We start from the raw sequence: 16,353 nt of genomic DNA, 5'->3' as shown, positions 1-16,353 counted from the left end.
CCGGACGATGGCTGTGAGCTCCTTGCCTTCTGGACTCTTGGACCTCCCTTTGTAGATTCGTTGCATCCTCCTCACAACTTGCTCTCCCACCCATCTTTGTATCATCAGCAAATTTGGCTACATTACACTCGGTCCCTTCATCCAAGTCATTAATATAGATTGTAAATAGTTGAGGCCCCAGCACCGATCCCTGTGGCATCCCACTAGTTACTGTTTGCCAACTTGAAAATTATCCAGACTCTGTTTTCTGTTAGTTAGCCAATCCTCTATCCACGCTAATATATTACCCCCAACCCCGTGAACTCTTATCTTCTACAGTAACCTTTTATGTGGCAGCTTATAGAATGCTTTCTGGAAATCCAAATACACGACATCTACTGGTTCCCCTTTATCCACTCTGCTCGTTACATCCTCAAAGAACTCCAGCAAATTGATCAAACCTGATTTCCCTTTCAAAAAACCATGCTGGCTCTGCCTGACTGCATTATGTTTTTCTAAATGTCTTGCTACTACTTCCCAATGGCAGATGTTAGGCTAACTGGACTATAGTTTCATAGAAACATAGAAATTTACAGCACAGAAGGAAGACATTTCAGCCCATTGTGTCCGCGCCGGCCGACAAAGAGCCACATGGCCCTCGGTCAGCAGCCCTAAAGGTTACATATAAACCTATGAACAATGACAGAAAGGTAAAGAGCACCCAGCCCAACCAGTCCGCCCCACACAACGGCAACACCCCCTGCATTGCAACATTTTACACTCCACCCCAACCAGAGCCATGTGATCTCCTGGGAGAGACAAAAAAACTGGCCAATTGGGGGAAAGAAATCTGGTAAAATTCCTCTCCAACCCATCCAGGAGATCACCCTGGCCGTATTTAATTCCCTGTAGTACTTGCCATCGTATCTGCGCCAGCCAACAGGAGGTTATCCAGTCTAATCCCACTTACCAGCTCTAGGTCCGCAACCCTGCAGGTTACGACACTTTAAGTGTCCATCCAAGCACCTTTTAAATGTGGTGAGGGTTTCTGCATCCACCACCCTTCCAGGCAGTGAGTTCCAATCCTCTGCATGAAGAAGCTTCCCCTCAAATCTTCTAAACCTTCCACCAACCACCTTAAACCTATGCCCCCTTGTAATTGACCCCTTCACCAAGGGAAATGGACCCTTGCTATCCACTACTGAGGTTAGGCTGACATGCCTGTAATTACTTGGCCTATCCCTTTCTTCCAAGGGTACCACATTAGCAGTTCTCCAGCACCATGCCCAAATCTAAAGAGGATTGGAAAATGATGGTCAGACCTCTGCTATTTCCAGTTTTAATTCACTCAACAGCCTGGGATACATTTCATTTGGGCCTGGAAACTTATCTACTTTCAAAGCTGCTAAACCCTTTAATACCTCCTGTCACTGTTTATTTCATCCAGAATATCACACACCTCCTCGATAGCAGTATCTGCATTGCCCCTTTCCTTTGTCAAACAGATGCAAAGTATTCATTAAGAACCATATCAACATCTTCTGTCTCCACACACACATTACCCTCATGGTCTCTGAATAGACCCTTTCTTAGTTATATCTTTGGGTTTTTCTTCATTTTACTTGCCAAGAATTTCTCGTGCTCTCTCTTAGCATTCCTAATATCCTTTTTAATTTTACCTCTGAACTTTCTATAGTCCTCCAGAGAATCAATAGTATTTAACCGTCGGTATATGACATAAGTGTCCCTTTTTTTCTTTATCCCTCCCCTGTAAGTCCCTAGACATCCAGGGGGCTCTAGAATTATTATTCCCAACCTTTTTGTTTAAGGGCACATGTTTGTCCTGAGCCCTCCGGATCTCCTCCTTGAATGCCTCCCACTGTTCCGATACTGATTTACCCACAAGTAGCTGTAACTGTGGCCAAATCACTTCCTAACTTAGCAAAGTTAGCTTTTCCCCAATTTGGGACTTTTATTCCTGGTCTATCCTTGTCCTTATCCATAACCAACTTGAATCTGACTGAATTATGGTCACTGACACCCAAGTGCTCTCCCACTAATACCCCTTCCATCTGCCCAGCTTCATTCCCCAAAACTAAATCCAACACCGCTCCCTCTCGTGTTGGGCTTGTTACATACTGACAAAAAAAGTTCTCTTGCTTTCTGTCTCCCTCCTTAAATAGGGACGTTACATTTGCGGTTTTCCAGTGCACTGGGACTCTCCACAATCCAGGGAATTTTGGTAGATTACAACTAATGCATCCACTATCTCTGCAGCCACATCTTTTAAGACCCTAGGATGCAGGCCATCAGGTCCAGGGGACTTGTCCGCCTTTAGTCCCATTAGTTTGCCTAGTATTTTCTCTCTAGTGATAGTGATTGTTCTAAGTGTCTCCCCACCTCCCCCCGGGAATAGCTCCTGGATTATCAATTATTGGGATATTTTTAGTCTTACACTTTAATCTATTTTCCCCGACCACTTTAACCAACTCTGCCTTCATACCTTTGTAGTTACCTTTATTTATGGTCAGGACACTCGTTTGAGACCTAGTTTTCTCATCCTCAATTTGAATTTGAAATTCTACCATGCTTTGATCACTTCCCAAGAGGATTCTTCACTACAAGATAATTAATTAATCCAGACTCGTTACACATTACCAGATCTAAAATTGTCTGCGATCTGGTTGGTTCCACAACGTATTATTCCAAGAAACTATCCCGCATACACTATGAATTCTTCAAGGCTACCTTTGCCAATTTGATTTGTCCAGCCAATATGAAGATTAAAATCGCCCATGATTATTACCATACCCTTCAATTACTGGGGCGCCTCACATGAGTCTCCATGCTCCCGTGACCGGTTTCTCCTCCCAAAGCACGAGTTGGTCAAAGTTGTCACCAGCCAGTCCTGTCACTTGTGCCAATCTCTCGTCTTCTCCGTCAGCAATCTCAGAGTTACCTTCAATGCACAATCATCACGTTCCCTGACCCTAATCCCATTAATGGTTGTCAGGAGCCCTGCCTGTTCATTTGATTTATCGTGTTCCAACCTCATGACCTGGTCTTGTCTCCTTTGGCCTTTGTGATCGTGTCCTTCAGACAGAAAGCATTGACTACTGAACAAAATTACAATCATCGATTCAGTAAGGCCATTAACAAGCCTGGCCTTGGTGATGGTGTCTTTGTGTCCTTCAGACAGAAAGCATTGATGAGCGAACACAATTACAAATCGTCGATTCAGTAAAGCCATTAACCCTTTATAAAGATCAACAGTTGAGTCTCTTAACTGTCTGTTTGATTTCAGTGCTGACTGTCGAGTGTTTGTGTCTTATCTGAATGAAGTTCTGATGAAGTGGTTGTTTTGTTTCACTGTTTGCTGTTGCACTTCAGTGGGAATAGCGACAACACAGTGATTGCAAACAGGAAGAGGGCATTAAATGCTAACCGTAACAATGCCAGGACATTAAATGCGACAGTCACAATGAGAGGACATTAAAACCTGCTTCGTTGACCAAGCTTTTGGTCACCTCCCTATGTGGCTCAGTGTCAAATTGTGTTTGATAATCGCTCCTGTGAAGCACTGTGGGACGGCTTACTAAATTATAGGCACTATATAAATAAAAGTTGTTGCTGTCTAATTGGTGGGTAATGCTTAAAGTTGAACAGTGAGGTCTGTTTGTCTCAGCAGCCTGCAGATTAATGGGATCATGGATTTACACTGTGTGTGACCCAGAGGCCACCACGCTGAGGATCTGGGGGTCACACAAGGACACAGAGTTTGGGCAGTCCGACATCACGGAACAGGACCAAGAGCCTCAACTGCACACCATTTGGGGAAGACCCACAGCGATAACAATCAGCTGTGGCCTAGACTGCACTCCCATTCACTGGGCTGTTCTCTACTTTGCTTGGAGTTAAATACAGAACCATAGAAGCAGGCCATTCAACCTGCTGACTCTTTGCCAGAAAAACAAATCCCACCGTCCCCATAGCTCTGTGCCAATCCCAAACTAATCCCAATGCCCCGCTCTCTCCCCATAGCCTTGTGCCAATCCCAAACTAATCCCACTGCCCCGCGCTCCCCCCATAGTTCTGTATCAATCTCAAACTAATCCCACTGCCCCGCTCTCTCCCCATAGCCCTGTATCAATCACCAAACTGCCCACTCTCTTGGCTAAGGTAGATTGGAAAACTAATTAAAAGATATGATGGTAGACAACCAATGGTTAGCACTTAAAGAATGAATACATAATTTACAACAAATATACATTCCTTTAAGGCACAAATACTCCACAGGAAGAGTTAAAGACAGTATTAGATCAAAGGAAGAGGCTTATAATTTGACAAAAGAGCAGTAAGCCTGAGGATTGGGATGGTTTTAGAATTCAACAAAAATTGATGAGAGAAAAGGATGCGAGTAAATTAGCAAGAGACACAAAAACGGATTGCAAATGTTCCTGTAGGATGTAAATGGGAAGAGATTAGGGAAAGTAAATGAGGGCCCGTTAGAGGCAGAGACAGGAGAAATTATAATGGGCAGTAAGGAAATGGCAGCGACATTAAACAAATACTTTCATAGAATCACAACTATCCAGCACGGAAGGAGGCCATTCGGCCCATCGTGTCCATGCTGGCCGACATGAGGCTACCCAGCCTAATCCCACTTTCCAGCTCTGGGTCCATGGCCCTGTAGGTTACGGCGCTTCAGGTGCACATCCAGGTACTTTTCAAATGTGGTGAGGGTTTCTGCCTCTACCACCCTTTCAGGCAGTAAGTTCCAGACCCCCACCACCCTCTGGGTGAAGAAACTTCCCCTCAAATCCCCTCAACTTCCTACCAATTACTTTAAATCTATGCCACCTAGTTGTTGACACCTCTGCTAAGGGAAATAGGCCCTTTCTATCCACTATATCTGGGCCGTTCATAATTTTATACACCTCAATGAGGTATCCCCTCGGCCTCCTGTGTTCCAAGGAAAACAAACCCAGCCTATCCAATTTGTCCTCATAGATAAGATTTTCCACGCTCGGCAACATCCTCATAAATCTCCTCTATACCCTCCAGTGCAATCGCATGCTCCCACTGCTCTATCTGGGGCCTAAATAGTGTTTTATACAGTTCAAGCATAACCCCCCTGCTCTTGTATTCTATGCCTCGGCTAATAAAGGCAAGTATTCTGTATGACTTCTTAACCACCTTATCTACCTGGCCTGCTACCTTCAGGGATCTGTGGACCTGCACTCCAAGGTTGTTTTGTTCCTCTACACCTCTCCGTGTCCTACCATTTAATGTGTATTCCTTTTCCTTGTTAGCCCTCCCCAAATGCATTATCTCCCACTTCTCTGGATTGAATTCCATTTGCCACTGTTCTGCCCACCTGACCAGTTCATTGATGTCTTCCTGCAATCTACAACTTTCTTCTTCATTATCAACCACACAGCCAATTTTATTATCATCTGCAAACTTGTTAATCATACCCCCTATATTCAAGTCTCATCATCATCATAGGCGGTCCCTCGAACGAGGATGACTTGCTTCCACGAGTTCACAGGTGTTTCGATAAACGACCCGATGTTCCAGTCCTGAACTCCAGTTGAGGGGGTGGAAGATGCCTGTGCGTGGATTTTTTTAACGTGCAGTGGCCGTTGTACATCAGCCGCCACACGGGCTCGAGAGAGCTAGGTCTTGGTCCAGCGGCAAGGATTAACCAAGACGACTGGAGATCTGTTCTGCTGCACGGACCCAGCGCACATACATAGAAACATAGAAACATAGAAAATAGGTGCCGGAGCAGGCCATTCGGCCCTTCGAGCCTGCATCATCATTCAATATGATCATGGCTGATCATTCCCTCAGTACCCCACTCCTGCCTTCTCTCCATACCCTGATCCCTTTAGCCGTAAGGGCCACATCTAACTCCCTTTTGAATATATCCAACGAACTGGACTCAACAACTTTCTGTGGTAGAGAATTCCATAGGCTCTGGATGGAAAAAGCTTCTCCTCATCTCGGTCCTAAATAGCTTACCCCTTTTCCTTAGATTGTGACCCCTGGTTCTGGACTTCCCCAACATCGGGAACATTCTTCCTGCATCTAACCTGTCCGATCCCGTCAAAATTTTATATGCTTCTATGAGATCCCCTCTCATTCTTCTAAATTCCAGTGACTATAAGCTTAGTCAATCCAGTCTTTCTTCATATGTCAGTCCTGCCATCCCAGGAATCAGTCTGGTGAACCTTCGCTGTACTCTCTCAATAGCAAGAATGTCCTTCCTCAGATTAGGAGACCAAAACTGCACACAATACTCAAGGTGTGGCCTCACCAAGGCCCTGTACAACTGCAGCAAGACCTCCCTGCTCCTATACTCAAATCCCCTAGCTATGAAGGCCAACATGCCATTTGCTTTCTTTACTGCCCACTGTACCTGCATGCCTACTTTCAATGACTGATGTATCATGACACCCAGGTCTTGTTGCATCCCCCTTTTCCTAATCTGTCACCATTCAGATAATATTCTGCCTTCCTGTTTTTGCCACCAAAGTGGATAACCTCACACTTATCCACATTATACTGCATCTGCCATGCATTTGCCCACTCACCTAACCTGCCCAAGTCACCCTGTAGCCTCTTAGCGTCCCCCTCACAGCTCACACCGCCACCCAGCTTAGTGTCGTCTACAAACTTGGAGATATTACATTCAATTCCTTCGTCAAAATCATTAATGTATATTGTAAATAGCTGGGGTCCCAGCACTGAACCTTGCGGTACCCCACTAGTCACTGCCTGCCATTCTGAAAAGGACCCATTTATTCCTACTCTTTGCTTCCTGTCTGCCAACCAGTTCTCAATCCACGTCAGCACACTACCCCCAATACTTTAAAAAGCATTCGATAAGGTGCCACACAAGAGGTTATTACAGAAAATTAAGATTGGGGATTGGGGGTAATATACTAGCATGGATTGAGGATTGGATAATGGACAGAAAACAGAGAGAAGGAATAAGCAGGACTTTTTTGGGTTGGCAGGCTGTTACTAGTGGGGTGCTGCAGGGATCAGTGCTGGGGCCCCAGCTATGTACAATCTATATTAATGGCTTAGATGAAGGGACTGAGTGTAACATATTCAAGTTTGCTGATGATACAAAGTTAGGCGGGAAAGTAATCTGTGAGGAGGACGTAAATAGGCTGCATAGAGATATAGACAAGTTGACTGAGTGGGCAAGAACATTGCAAATGGAATACAGTGTGGGGAAAGACACCCAGGTCCCTCTAATGCAAACATTTCCCAGTCTCTTATTCAAAAAATATTCTGTTTGTTTTTCCTCACCAAAGTGGGTAACAATAACAATAACCACTTGTATTGATACAGCTTTGACCAAGCTTTTGGTCACCTGCGCTAATTTCTACTTCTGCAGCTTGGTGTCATTTCTTAATCACACAATACTCCTGTGACGCGCCTTGAGACATTTCACTATGTTAAAGGCGCTATATAAATACAAGACATGTTTGTATTCAGAGGGACCTGGGTGTCCTTGTACATGAATCACTGAAGGTTAACATACAGGTACAGCAAGCAATTAGGAAAGCAAATGGCATATTAGCTTTTGTTACAAAGGATTAGAATATGAGTAAAGAAGTCATACTCCAGTTATACAGGGCCTTGGTGAGATCGCACCTGGAGTATTGTGCACAGTTCTGGTATCCTTACCTAAGGAAGGATATACTTGCTGTAGAGGGAATGCACCAGACTGATTCCTGGGATGGGGGGATTGTCCTATGAGGAGAGATCGAGTACACTAGGCCTATATTCTCCAGAGTTTAGAAGAATGAGAGGTGATCTCATTGAAACATACAAAATTTTTAAGGGGCTTGACAGGGTAGATGCAGGTAAAATTTTTCCCTGGCTGGGGATCACAGTCTCAGGATATGGGGTCGGCCATTTAGGACTGAGATGAGGAGAAATTTCTTCACTGAGGGATGTGAATCTTTGGAATTCTCTGCCCCAGAGAGTTGTGGAAGACAGAGGTCGATACCTTTTTGGGAATTAAGGGATATGGGCATCGGGCGGGAAAGTGGAGTTGAGGTAGATGATCAGCCATGATCTTGTTGAATGGCAGAGCAGGCTCGAGGGGCTGAATGGCCTACTCCTGCTTCTAATTCTTGTGTTCTCTCTGCATAGCTCTGTATTAATCCCACTGCCCCGCTCTCTCCCCATAGCCCTGTATCAATCTCCAAACTAATCCCATTGCCCCGCTCTCTCCCCACAGCCCTGTATCAATCCCCAAACTAATCCCACTGCCCCGTTCTCTCCCCACAGCCCTGTATCAATCCCCAAACTAATCCCACTGCCCCGCTCTCTCCCCACAGCCCTGTATCAATCCCCAAACTAATCCCACTGCCCCGCTCTCTCCCCATAGCCCTGTATCAATCCCCAAACTAATCCCACTGCCCCGCTCTCTCCCCATAGCCCTGTATCAATCCCCAAACTAATCCCATTGCCCCGCTCTCTCCCCAAGTCCTGTATCAATCCCAAACTAATCCCACTGCCCCGCTCTCCCATAGCCCTGTATCAATCCCAAACTAATCCCACTGCCCCGCTCTCTCCCCATAGCCCTGTATCAATCCCCAAACTAATCCCACTGCCCTGCTCTCTCCCCATAGCCCTGTATCAATCCCCAAACTAATCCCACTGCCCCGCTCTCCCATAGCCCTGTATCAATCCCAAACTAATCCCACTGCCCCGATTGTCCCCATAGTCCTGTATCAGATATTTATTACATTTGCCCTCGAGTAGTCTCTGCCTAAACCGTTCCCTGTGACAAAGCATTCTGTGCTCCAACACCCTTCTGTTTATAAAATAAAAAGCCTCATAACCTTTGGCTGATATTAAATAAATCGTCATCACCGACTTCCCCCAACTATTCACTCTCTCAAAACCTTTCATAATTGTAAAAACGTTTACTAAATCTCCTCCCCACCTCTGCTCGGTGAGTACAGTCCCGGTGAGTACAGTCCCAGTGACTCCAGTACCATGTCACTATATTCCCCATCTTTGGCATCATGCTGATGAATCGACACTGGTGCTCTGTCTGGCTTTAATGTCTTTTCTATAATGAGGCTCAAAATTGCACACCGTACTTATGCAAAACTTGCAGATAATTTATTTCACTGTACAGCGTTCAATCCTTTGCAGCACATCCAGTACATAGGAACAGGAGGTTGCCATTCAGCCTGTTTAACCATTCATTTAGATCATGGCTGATCGGTACCTCAACCCGTCTCTCCATATCCCTCGATACCCTTACCCAACAGAAATCTATCGATTTCAGTTCACCCAGATTGTGTGAAGAAGTGCTTTGTGATTTCACCCCTGGGCCTGGCTCCCATTTTAAGGTTCTGCCCCCTTGTTCTGGACTTCCCCACCAGAGGGAATCGTTTCTGTGAATCTACCCCATCGAATCACTTGACCATTTTAAATACCTCAATTAGATTACCCTTCAACTGGGGATACAGCCCAGTCTGTGCGGCCTGTCCTCGACATTTAACCCTTTCAGCCCCGGGGTATCAGTCTGGGGAATCTGCGGTGCCCCCCTCCGAGGCGGATATACCCTCCCGAGGGGTGGGGCCCAGGACAACGCGGTTACTGCAGACGGGGTCTGACCCGACGCTGTACAGCTGGAGCATACCCCCTCCCCCAGATACAGACCAACGTTCTATCAGCTTTTCTGATTGTCTAGCCTGTCCCCTCGCTTTAAATGATGTGTGTACTTACACCCCCATGCCCCCTAGCTCCTCCACAGATTAGGAATCTCTCTCTCTCTCCATCAGGAAAGTTCAGGCTCCAGCTATTGCTGTATTGCTTGAAGATCCCAAGCTTTTGCATCTGATGAATTTTCACTGAAATAATGTAAGCATACAGGGCAAAGCAGCCTCTGCATTACCGCTATTTATAGCTTTCATTTCGTGCTTACACCCTGCATTTCCAAATCTTTTGTAGTGGTTAAAATCCTTAAACATCGTAGAAAGGGTTTGCAAAGTTTAAAATTGTTTTGTTTTTATGCACTGAATATCAGACTATGTTGAACATCGATGTGAATAATGTTTCAGTAAATCCCACCTTTGTTACGTTATCAGCAACATTCATTGCCTGAAAGGACGGTGCACACAGATTCAGGAGTGACTTTCAAAGGGAATTGGATGAATAGTTGAAGGAGAAAAACATTGCAGGGCTACGGGAAGAGAGGGGAGTGCAACTAATTCGATGGCGGTTTCAAAAAGCCAGCACTAAGCACGATGAGCCGAATGGCCTCCTGTGCTGTAAGATTCTATGGGGCTAAAATTGGCCACATCTGCACCTCCGGTTAGCACCTCCAGGGGGCGGTACTGGGACGCAAATCAGTTTTCGCCCAGGCGGTCGCTCCCAGCAGAATTGGCCTTGTGTTTTTTGGAGGCGCTCCCAGATACCCCTCCCCCAGCCCCGCTCCCTGCCCCACTTCCCCCCCGCCCCATATCCTCGGCCCTGCCTCCCTCCCCCGGTCCCGCCCCTCCCCCTATTCGCATCAACCCCTCCCTGTGGCAGCGAGTTCCACATTCTCACCACTCTCTGGGTAAAGAAGTTTCTCCTGAATTCCCCATTGGGTTTCTTGGTGACTATCTTCTATTGATGGCCTCTAGTTTTGCTCTTTCCCACAAGTGGAAACACTCTCTCTCTAACCACTCTATCAAACCTTTCATCATTTTAAAGACCTCTATTAGGTCACCCCTCAGCCTTTTTTCAAGAGAAAAGAGACCCAGCCTGTTCATCCTTTCCTGATGTGTGTAACCCTCACATTTCTGGTACCATCCTTGTAAATCTCTGCACCCTCTCCAGTGCCTCTATATCCTTTTTATAATATGGCGACCAGAACTGCACGCAGTGCTCCGAGTGCGGTCCAACCAAGGTTCGATACAGGTTTAGCATAACTTCCCTACTTTTCAATTCCATACCTCTAGAAATAAACCCTAGTTCTTGGTTTGCTTTTTATGGCCTTGCTAACCTGTGTCGCAACTTTTAATGATTGGTGTATTTGTATCCGAGATCCCTTTGTTCCTCTACCCCACCCAGACTCGCACCCTCCCAGTAATAAGTGATCTCCCTATTCTCCCCACTAAAATGTAATACCTCACGTGTATCTCTGTTGAATTTCAATTGCCGATTATATTCCCATTCTGAAAGTTTATTAATGTCCTCCTGTAATGTGTTGCAGTCCTCCTCAGTATTAACTATCCTTCAATTTGGTGTCATCCACAGATTTAGAAATTGTGTTTCTGGCGCCTCATTGTTCTTGTCATATTTAATTGCAACTCACTAGAAGGATGTGTTTGGGGTGAGATGCACTTGTTGGGCTGAATGGGCTGTAAATACTTTATCATTGTGATTGTCACATTTAATGACATCTCTGCATTTCCAAGAGGCTCCCTATGATTAGAAGCAGAGACTTGGGCCCATTTCCCCCTCTGTGTCCCAAGGACACCAGCTCAGGTCACATAGTGCGGAGGGACTGTGGGACTGCCCTGGTCTCAGTGGTTCAGTTAATGAGCTGGGCCATCAGGGAGTCCTGTACTTATTGATATAATCAAAATTAATCAGTCAGTCGCCCAAAAGGTATCCCTGCTCCGTTCGGGGAGTTGATGATGCTGTAACCATATTGAGTTGTGTCTTCTGAGGCCATTTGACAAGACTGAATACTCACCGAGGACCTTGGGTTCTGTAGCGAATACGGAGGGTATTGATGCTGAACACACAGCTGCTGCAGGTGATGGGGCTGAGAAACAGCACCAGTCTTGGACAAGTCAATGGCCAATCACCTCCCCTCACAGCCGGCACCTGGTCTGTGTGTTGCAGGTCTGATTTCCGACCACAGGAAGGAGGGATCCTCCAGTGTGGATGGCTGGGTCCAGGGTTGTGGCAGAGAGGCAGAATTCTGTGTTGGCATTTATATGGAAGATGTCATTGGTACAGATGATGTTGGCAAAGGGAAGGAGGGTGCCCTGGGGCACTGCAGAGACACCGAGGGGCTGGGAGGAGAAGCCATCGCAGGAAATGTGCTTCATTGGGACCAAGCAAGGGTGATGGAGCAAAGACAGAGCCGTCTTTACATTTCCTCCCTCGGGGGGGGGTCCGTGGCTGTGTCACCGACTGAGTACCAGGTCCTTTTCATGTAAACCTGCACGATTCAGGGTATAAACTAAATTCATCTGTTAGCATAAGCGTTTGGTCCATTCTGGGCAAATGTTTATTGAATGAGGAGCCCAGTGTGCAGAGAAACCAGCACTCTGGTAAAGTGTCTATAGATCCAGGTGTTCAGCATCAAACCCCTGACACAGGATAGGGAGAGGGACTTGGGATAGACTGTGATGGGCTGTGAAGCAGTCACCTTATATCTACATTGTAATGTCATTGTGACCAAGAATTGAAACCATTGCTTCTTGGAGAATATAATGCAGTGCATCAGTGTCTGTGAGCTTGGGCAGGCCAGATATCTCCTTGCGTGTAATGGGACCTCAGTCTGCACTGGGCACCTGACGGAGATTGTGGGTAAAATGCCGACACTTGATGCAATAACAAATGGTGCAGATGCTGCAGTACAACCTCACAACTTCTTATAAAATATCTAAAGTGGTAATAAATGTATATTTTTTTTAAATCACTGAGCTGGAATCCACTGCAGTTCCCTGAGAGAGGTTTGGTCGGTCGGGGTCCTGACAATTATTTTGGTAAGAGTTGTTTTCTCAAACGACCTTTGTCTCTGACGGTTTCTCTGTTTTATTTGAAGGGAGCGGTGAATCAAGAAGTGAGGAATTAAGGAAAAAATATGAAGAACTTGAATCTCAACTAAAAGCCAAAGAAGATGAAAATAATGAATTGATAAAAGATTTGGAGAAGAAAAACGCGGCAATCCTGGTCCTGGAGAGCACGATGAAGGAGCGGGAGAAGAAATATTTAGAGGAGCTGAAGTTGAAGAGCCATAAACTCAGCATGTTGTCCAGTGAGCTGGAGCAGCGGGCCAGCACCATTGCATACCTCACCTCCCAGCTCCACGCCACCAAGAAAAAGCTGATGTCCAGCAGTGTGGCCTCAGACCCCTCGTCCTCTGCAGGCTCAGCATCCACCAACTACAAGCCATCGCCACCCAAAGACAAGCTGCCAGAGACCCCGAGACGTAGAATGAAAAAGAGTCTTTCCACTCCCCTGAACACAGAGTTTGCAGAAGTTTACAGACTTGGAACTGACGGAAGGAAGCTGGTGTTACGATCTGAGCCTCTCGATGCTATGCCGGACCCAACTCCCTTCCTGCAGGCGAGGGAGACGGCCGATGCACATTTGCTGAAGGAAAGGCCCTTACCCATTCCACCCATTGCTTCCGAGCGAGGCTCTGCAGAGCACCAGAGCCCGGCCAGGGACAAGCACCACAAGTCCCATCACGTTGGTGTGGCACACCGAATCCCACACATCGCCACGCCACAGTCCCAGCCCCAAGTGGAGACGCTGGCAGTAGACCAGGTTAATGATGGGAAGGTGGTTAGGAAGCATTCAGGGACGGACAGAACTGTGTAGGTGCACCGCTTTACCTCGGCTTAGTGGCTTTTATATGCTGTGCACAATATAGACAAAACTTGCAGCAATTTTTTATTTTGTTTTTAATGAGAGAAAACACGAATGCCAAGCTCTGACACTTTACGGGAAAGCAAACCGCCAGACTCCTTCTGAATTTCAGTTTTTTTTGTCAAGTTGTGAGTAGTTAAAACGGTCAAATATATAATCCGCTGCTTGCTTCTCCCAGTAATCTAACTGCACCCGTGGTTTGAGAACAGCAAGGCTCCAGCTGACTTGCCCTTGCACTAAGCAGCTTATCACTAACAGAGGGGAACCCTGGTATATAACCACTCGCAGCTAAACATGAAACTGTTTACTCTTTAAAATAAATGTCAATGGTTGAAGGTCCCAACTAGCTGTACCTCTAATATATCCTGTCTGTCATACCTGTGTGTTATGGAACTCTCGACAAAGCCCCTGTGGCAGCATGTAAATCATTGTCTCCGTATATGTACTGTGTGGTGACCATAACATGAACAAATCTTCACAGGTTTATTCAGGTCATAACTACATTTATACAAAGTTTGATTTTGTAATCCAATTAAATGACTATTGATGATCTGAATCATTGGTTTCTGAAAATCATTCCCTTTGCAGCCTTAACATCACACGAGGTTACATGTGCCAGCCTTCAGCCAGGTTATAGGCCGGAGGGGCAAGTGAGCAGCGGGAGAGGGCTGGGGTAAAGGGGAGATGTGATGGAGGGGGGCGCTCATTTATTATTTACAAACCTGATCCAGGTTTACAATTTGAAGGAGCAGTATTGAGATTGGCTGATTGCACCAACCTGAGAGAGGCTGCAGAAACCTACAGACGTGAAGTAAAGACACAAGAACAGGGGGCAAATATCCACCTTAAATGGTGAGATTGGAACTGGGTATGGAGGCCCTGGGTACAGATCACAAGTAGGTACGGCCATAAAACCGGCCAATGGAATCACTGGCTTTGCATCAAGAGGCATAGAATGCAAAAGAAGGTAATCTTCAGTAAAAACAAAATGCTGGAAACACTTGGATCTATTCCGATACAAGGGCATTGACCTGAAATAATTCTGTTTCTCTCTCCACAGGTGCTGTCTGACCTTCTGAGCCGTTTGTTTATATTTCACATTTTCAGCGCCTGCGATATTTTGCTTTTGAGGTAAACTTGAGATAATTCGAAACTCTGCTGTCGTGTCCAACTCGCACCGAGTCCCACTCACCCATCACCCCCTGTGCCCTGTGTCCAACTCGCACCGAGTCCCACTCACCCATCACCCCCTGTGCCCTGTGTCCACTCGCACCGAGTCCCACTCGCCCATCACCCCCTGTGCCCTGTGTCCAACTCGCACCGAGTCCCACTCACCCATCACCCCCTGTGCCCTGTGTCCAACTCGCACCGAGTCCCACTCGCCCATCACCCCCTGTGCCCTGTGTCCAACTCGCACCGAGTCCCACTCACCCATCACCCCCTGTGCCCCGTGTCCTAACTCGCACCGAGTCCCACTCACCCATCACCCCCTGTGCCCCGTGTCCTAACTCGCACCGAGTCCCACTCATCCATCATCCCCTGTGCCCCGTGTCCTAACTCTCACCGAGTCCCACTCACCCATCACTCCCTGTCCTAACCCGCTCACCCATCACCCCCTGTGCCCCCTGTCCTAACTCGCACCGAGTCCCACTCATCCATCATCCCCTGTGCCCCGTGTCCTAACTCTCACCGAGTCCCACTCACCCATCACCCCCTGTCCTAACCCGCTCACCCATCACCCCCTGTGCTCACTGACCTACGCTGGCCACTGGTCTGGCAATGTCACAATTTAAAAATTCTCATCCTTGTTTTCAAATCCCTCCATGGCCTCTCCCCTCCCTATGTGTGTAATCTCCTCCAGCCCCACAGATGTCTGGCCTCAGCATCCTGGATTATAATTGCTCAACCATTGGTGGCCGTGTCTTTTGGTTGCCTGGCCCCAAGCTCTGGCACTCCCTCTCTAAACCTCTCCCTCCTCCTTTTAAGATGCTCCTTAAAACCTACCTCTGTCACCTGTCCTAATATCTCCTTATGTTACTCAGTGTCAAATTCTGATTGATAATGTTCCTGTGAAGTGCATTGGGATGGTTTACTATGTTAAAGGTGCCATTTAAATGCAAGTTGTACACTTCACCCATAGTGTATGGGGAGGGGTCGGAGAAGAGGTAATTTTCAAACACATTCCTTTCCTGCAAGAATCTCGCTGGGTCAGTTGACCATGGCCTGCGTTGGAAACTTGCTTTGGTTCTTTATTAAGGAATTTTATTTTCACTTGATTTTTTTTCCCTATAAACTGTTATTTAATGACATTTCAGACTGTACAAAGCCAAGTTCTCTTGAATTTTCCAGTTTTGTTTTTCCTCGTAACCATTTGGGATTTTTCTTCCCAAAAATTGTAGTTTGATTTGAGGAGCTTGGAATTTCTGTTCGGTGAAGCTCCTGTTCTTTGTACCAGGGTAACCTGGACCCACAGTGGTGTGTTGCAGTAGTTCTGTGTTATAATCCTCCTCCTGTACAGGAAGAGAAGGTGGTTGTTTCTGCAGTGACTGGCCATCCCCTTGTGAAGACTAGATGGGTTGGGGCTTTGCAGTAAATAGAATAGTTGCTTGAGGCTGAATGAGGGACTTGGAGCAGACTCGAGGGGCCTATTTATGTTCGTCATTCAAAAAGATTGTGGCTGATCTACCTTCCCGTACTAACCCCATATCCAAAAATGTACCGATCTCAGTC

The 16,353-nt window shown here is 46.5% G+C and overlaps 1 protein-coding gene across 2 annotated transcripts in view; it reads left to right on the top strand.

Moving 5' to 3' along the window:
* ccdc92 (coiled-coil domain containing 92) overlaps window positions 1–14,158 on the top strand; it is a 51,992-nt gene extending 37,834 nt beyond the window's left edge. For both annotated transcript variants that reach the window (XM_070886421.1, XM_070886422.1), the window contains exon 4: window positions 12,794–14,158. In XM_070886421.1, coding sequence (XP_070742522.1) covers window positions 12,794–13,575 — 782 coding nt within the window. In that variant the 3' untranslated portion in view covers window positions 13,576–14,158. The remainder of the gene's footprint in view (window positions 1–12,793) is intronic.
* Window positions 14,159–16,353: the final 2,195 nt, after the last annotated feature.

Source organism: Pristiophorus japonicus, chromosome 8, assembly GCF_044704955.1.
Source record: "Pristiophorus japonicus isolate sPriJap1 chromosome 8, sPriJap1.hap1, whole genome shotgun sequence".
Classification (NCBI taxonomy): domain Eukaryota; kingdom Metazoa; phylum Chordata; class Chondrichthyes; family Pristiophoridae; genus Pristiophorus; species Pristiophorus japonicus.
This window is presented reverse-complemented; position numbering and strand designations above follow the sequence as displayed.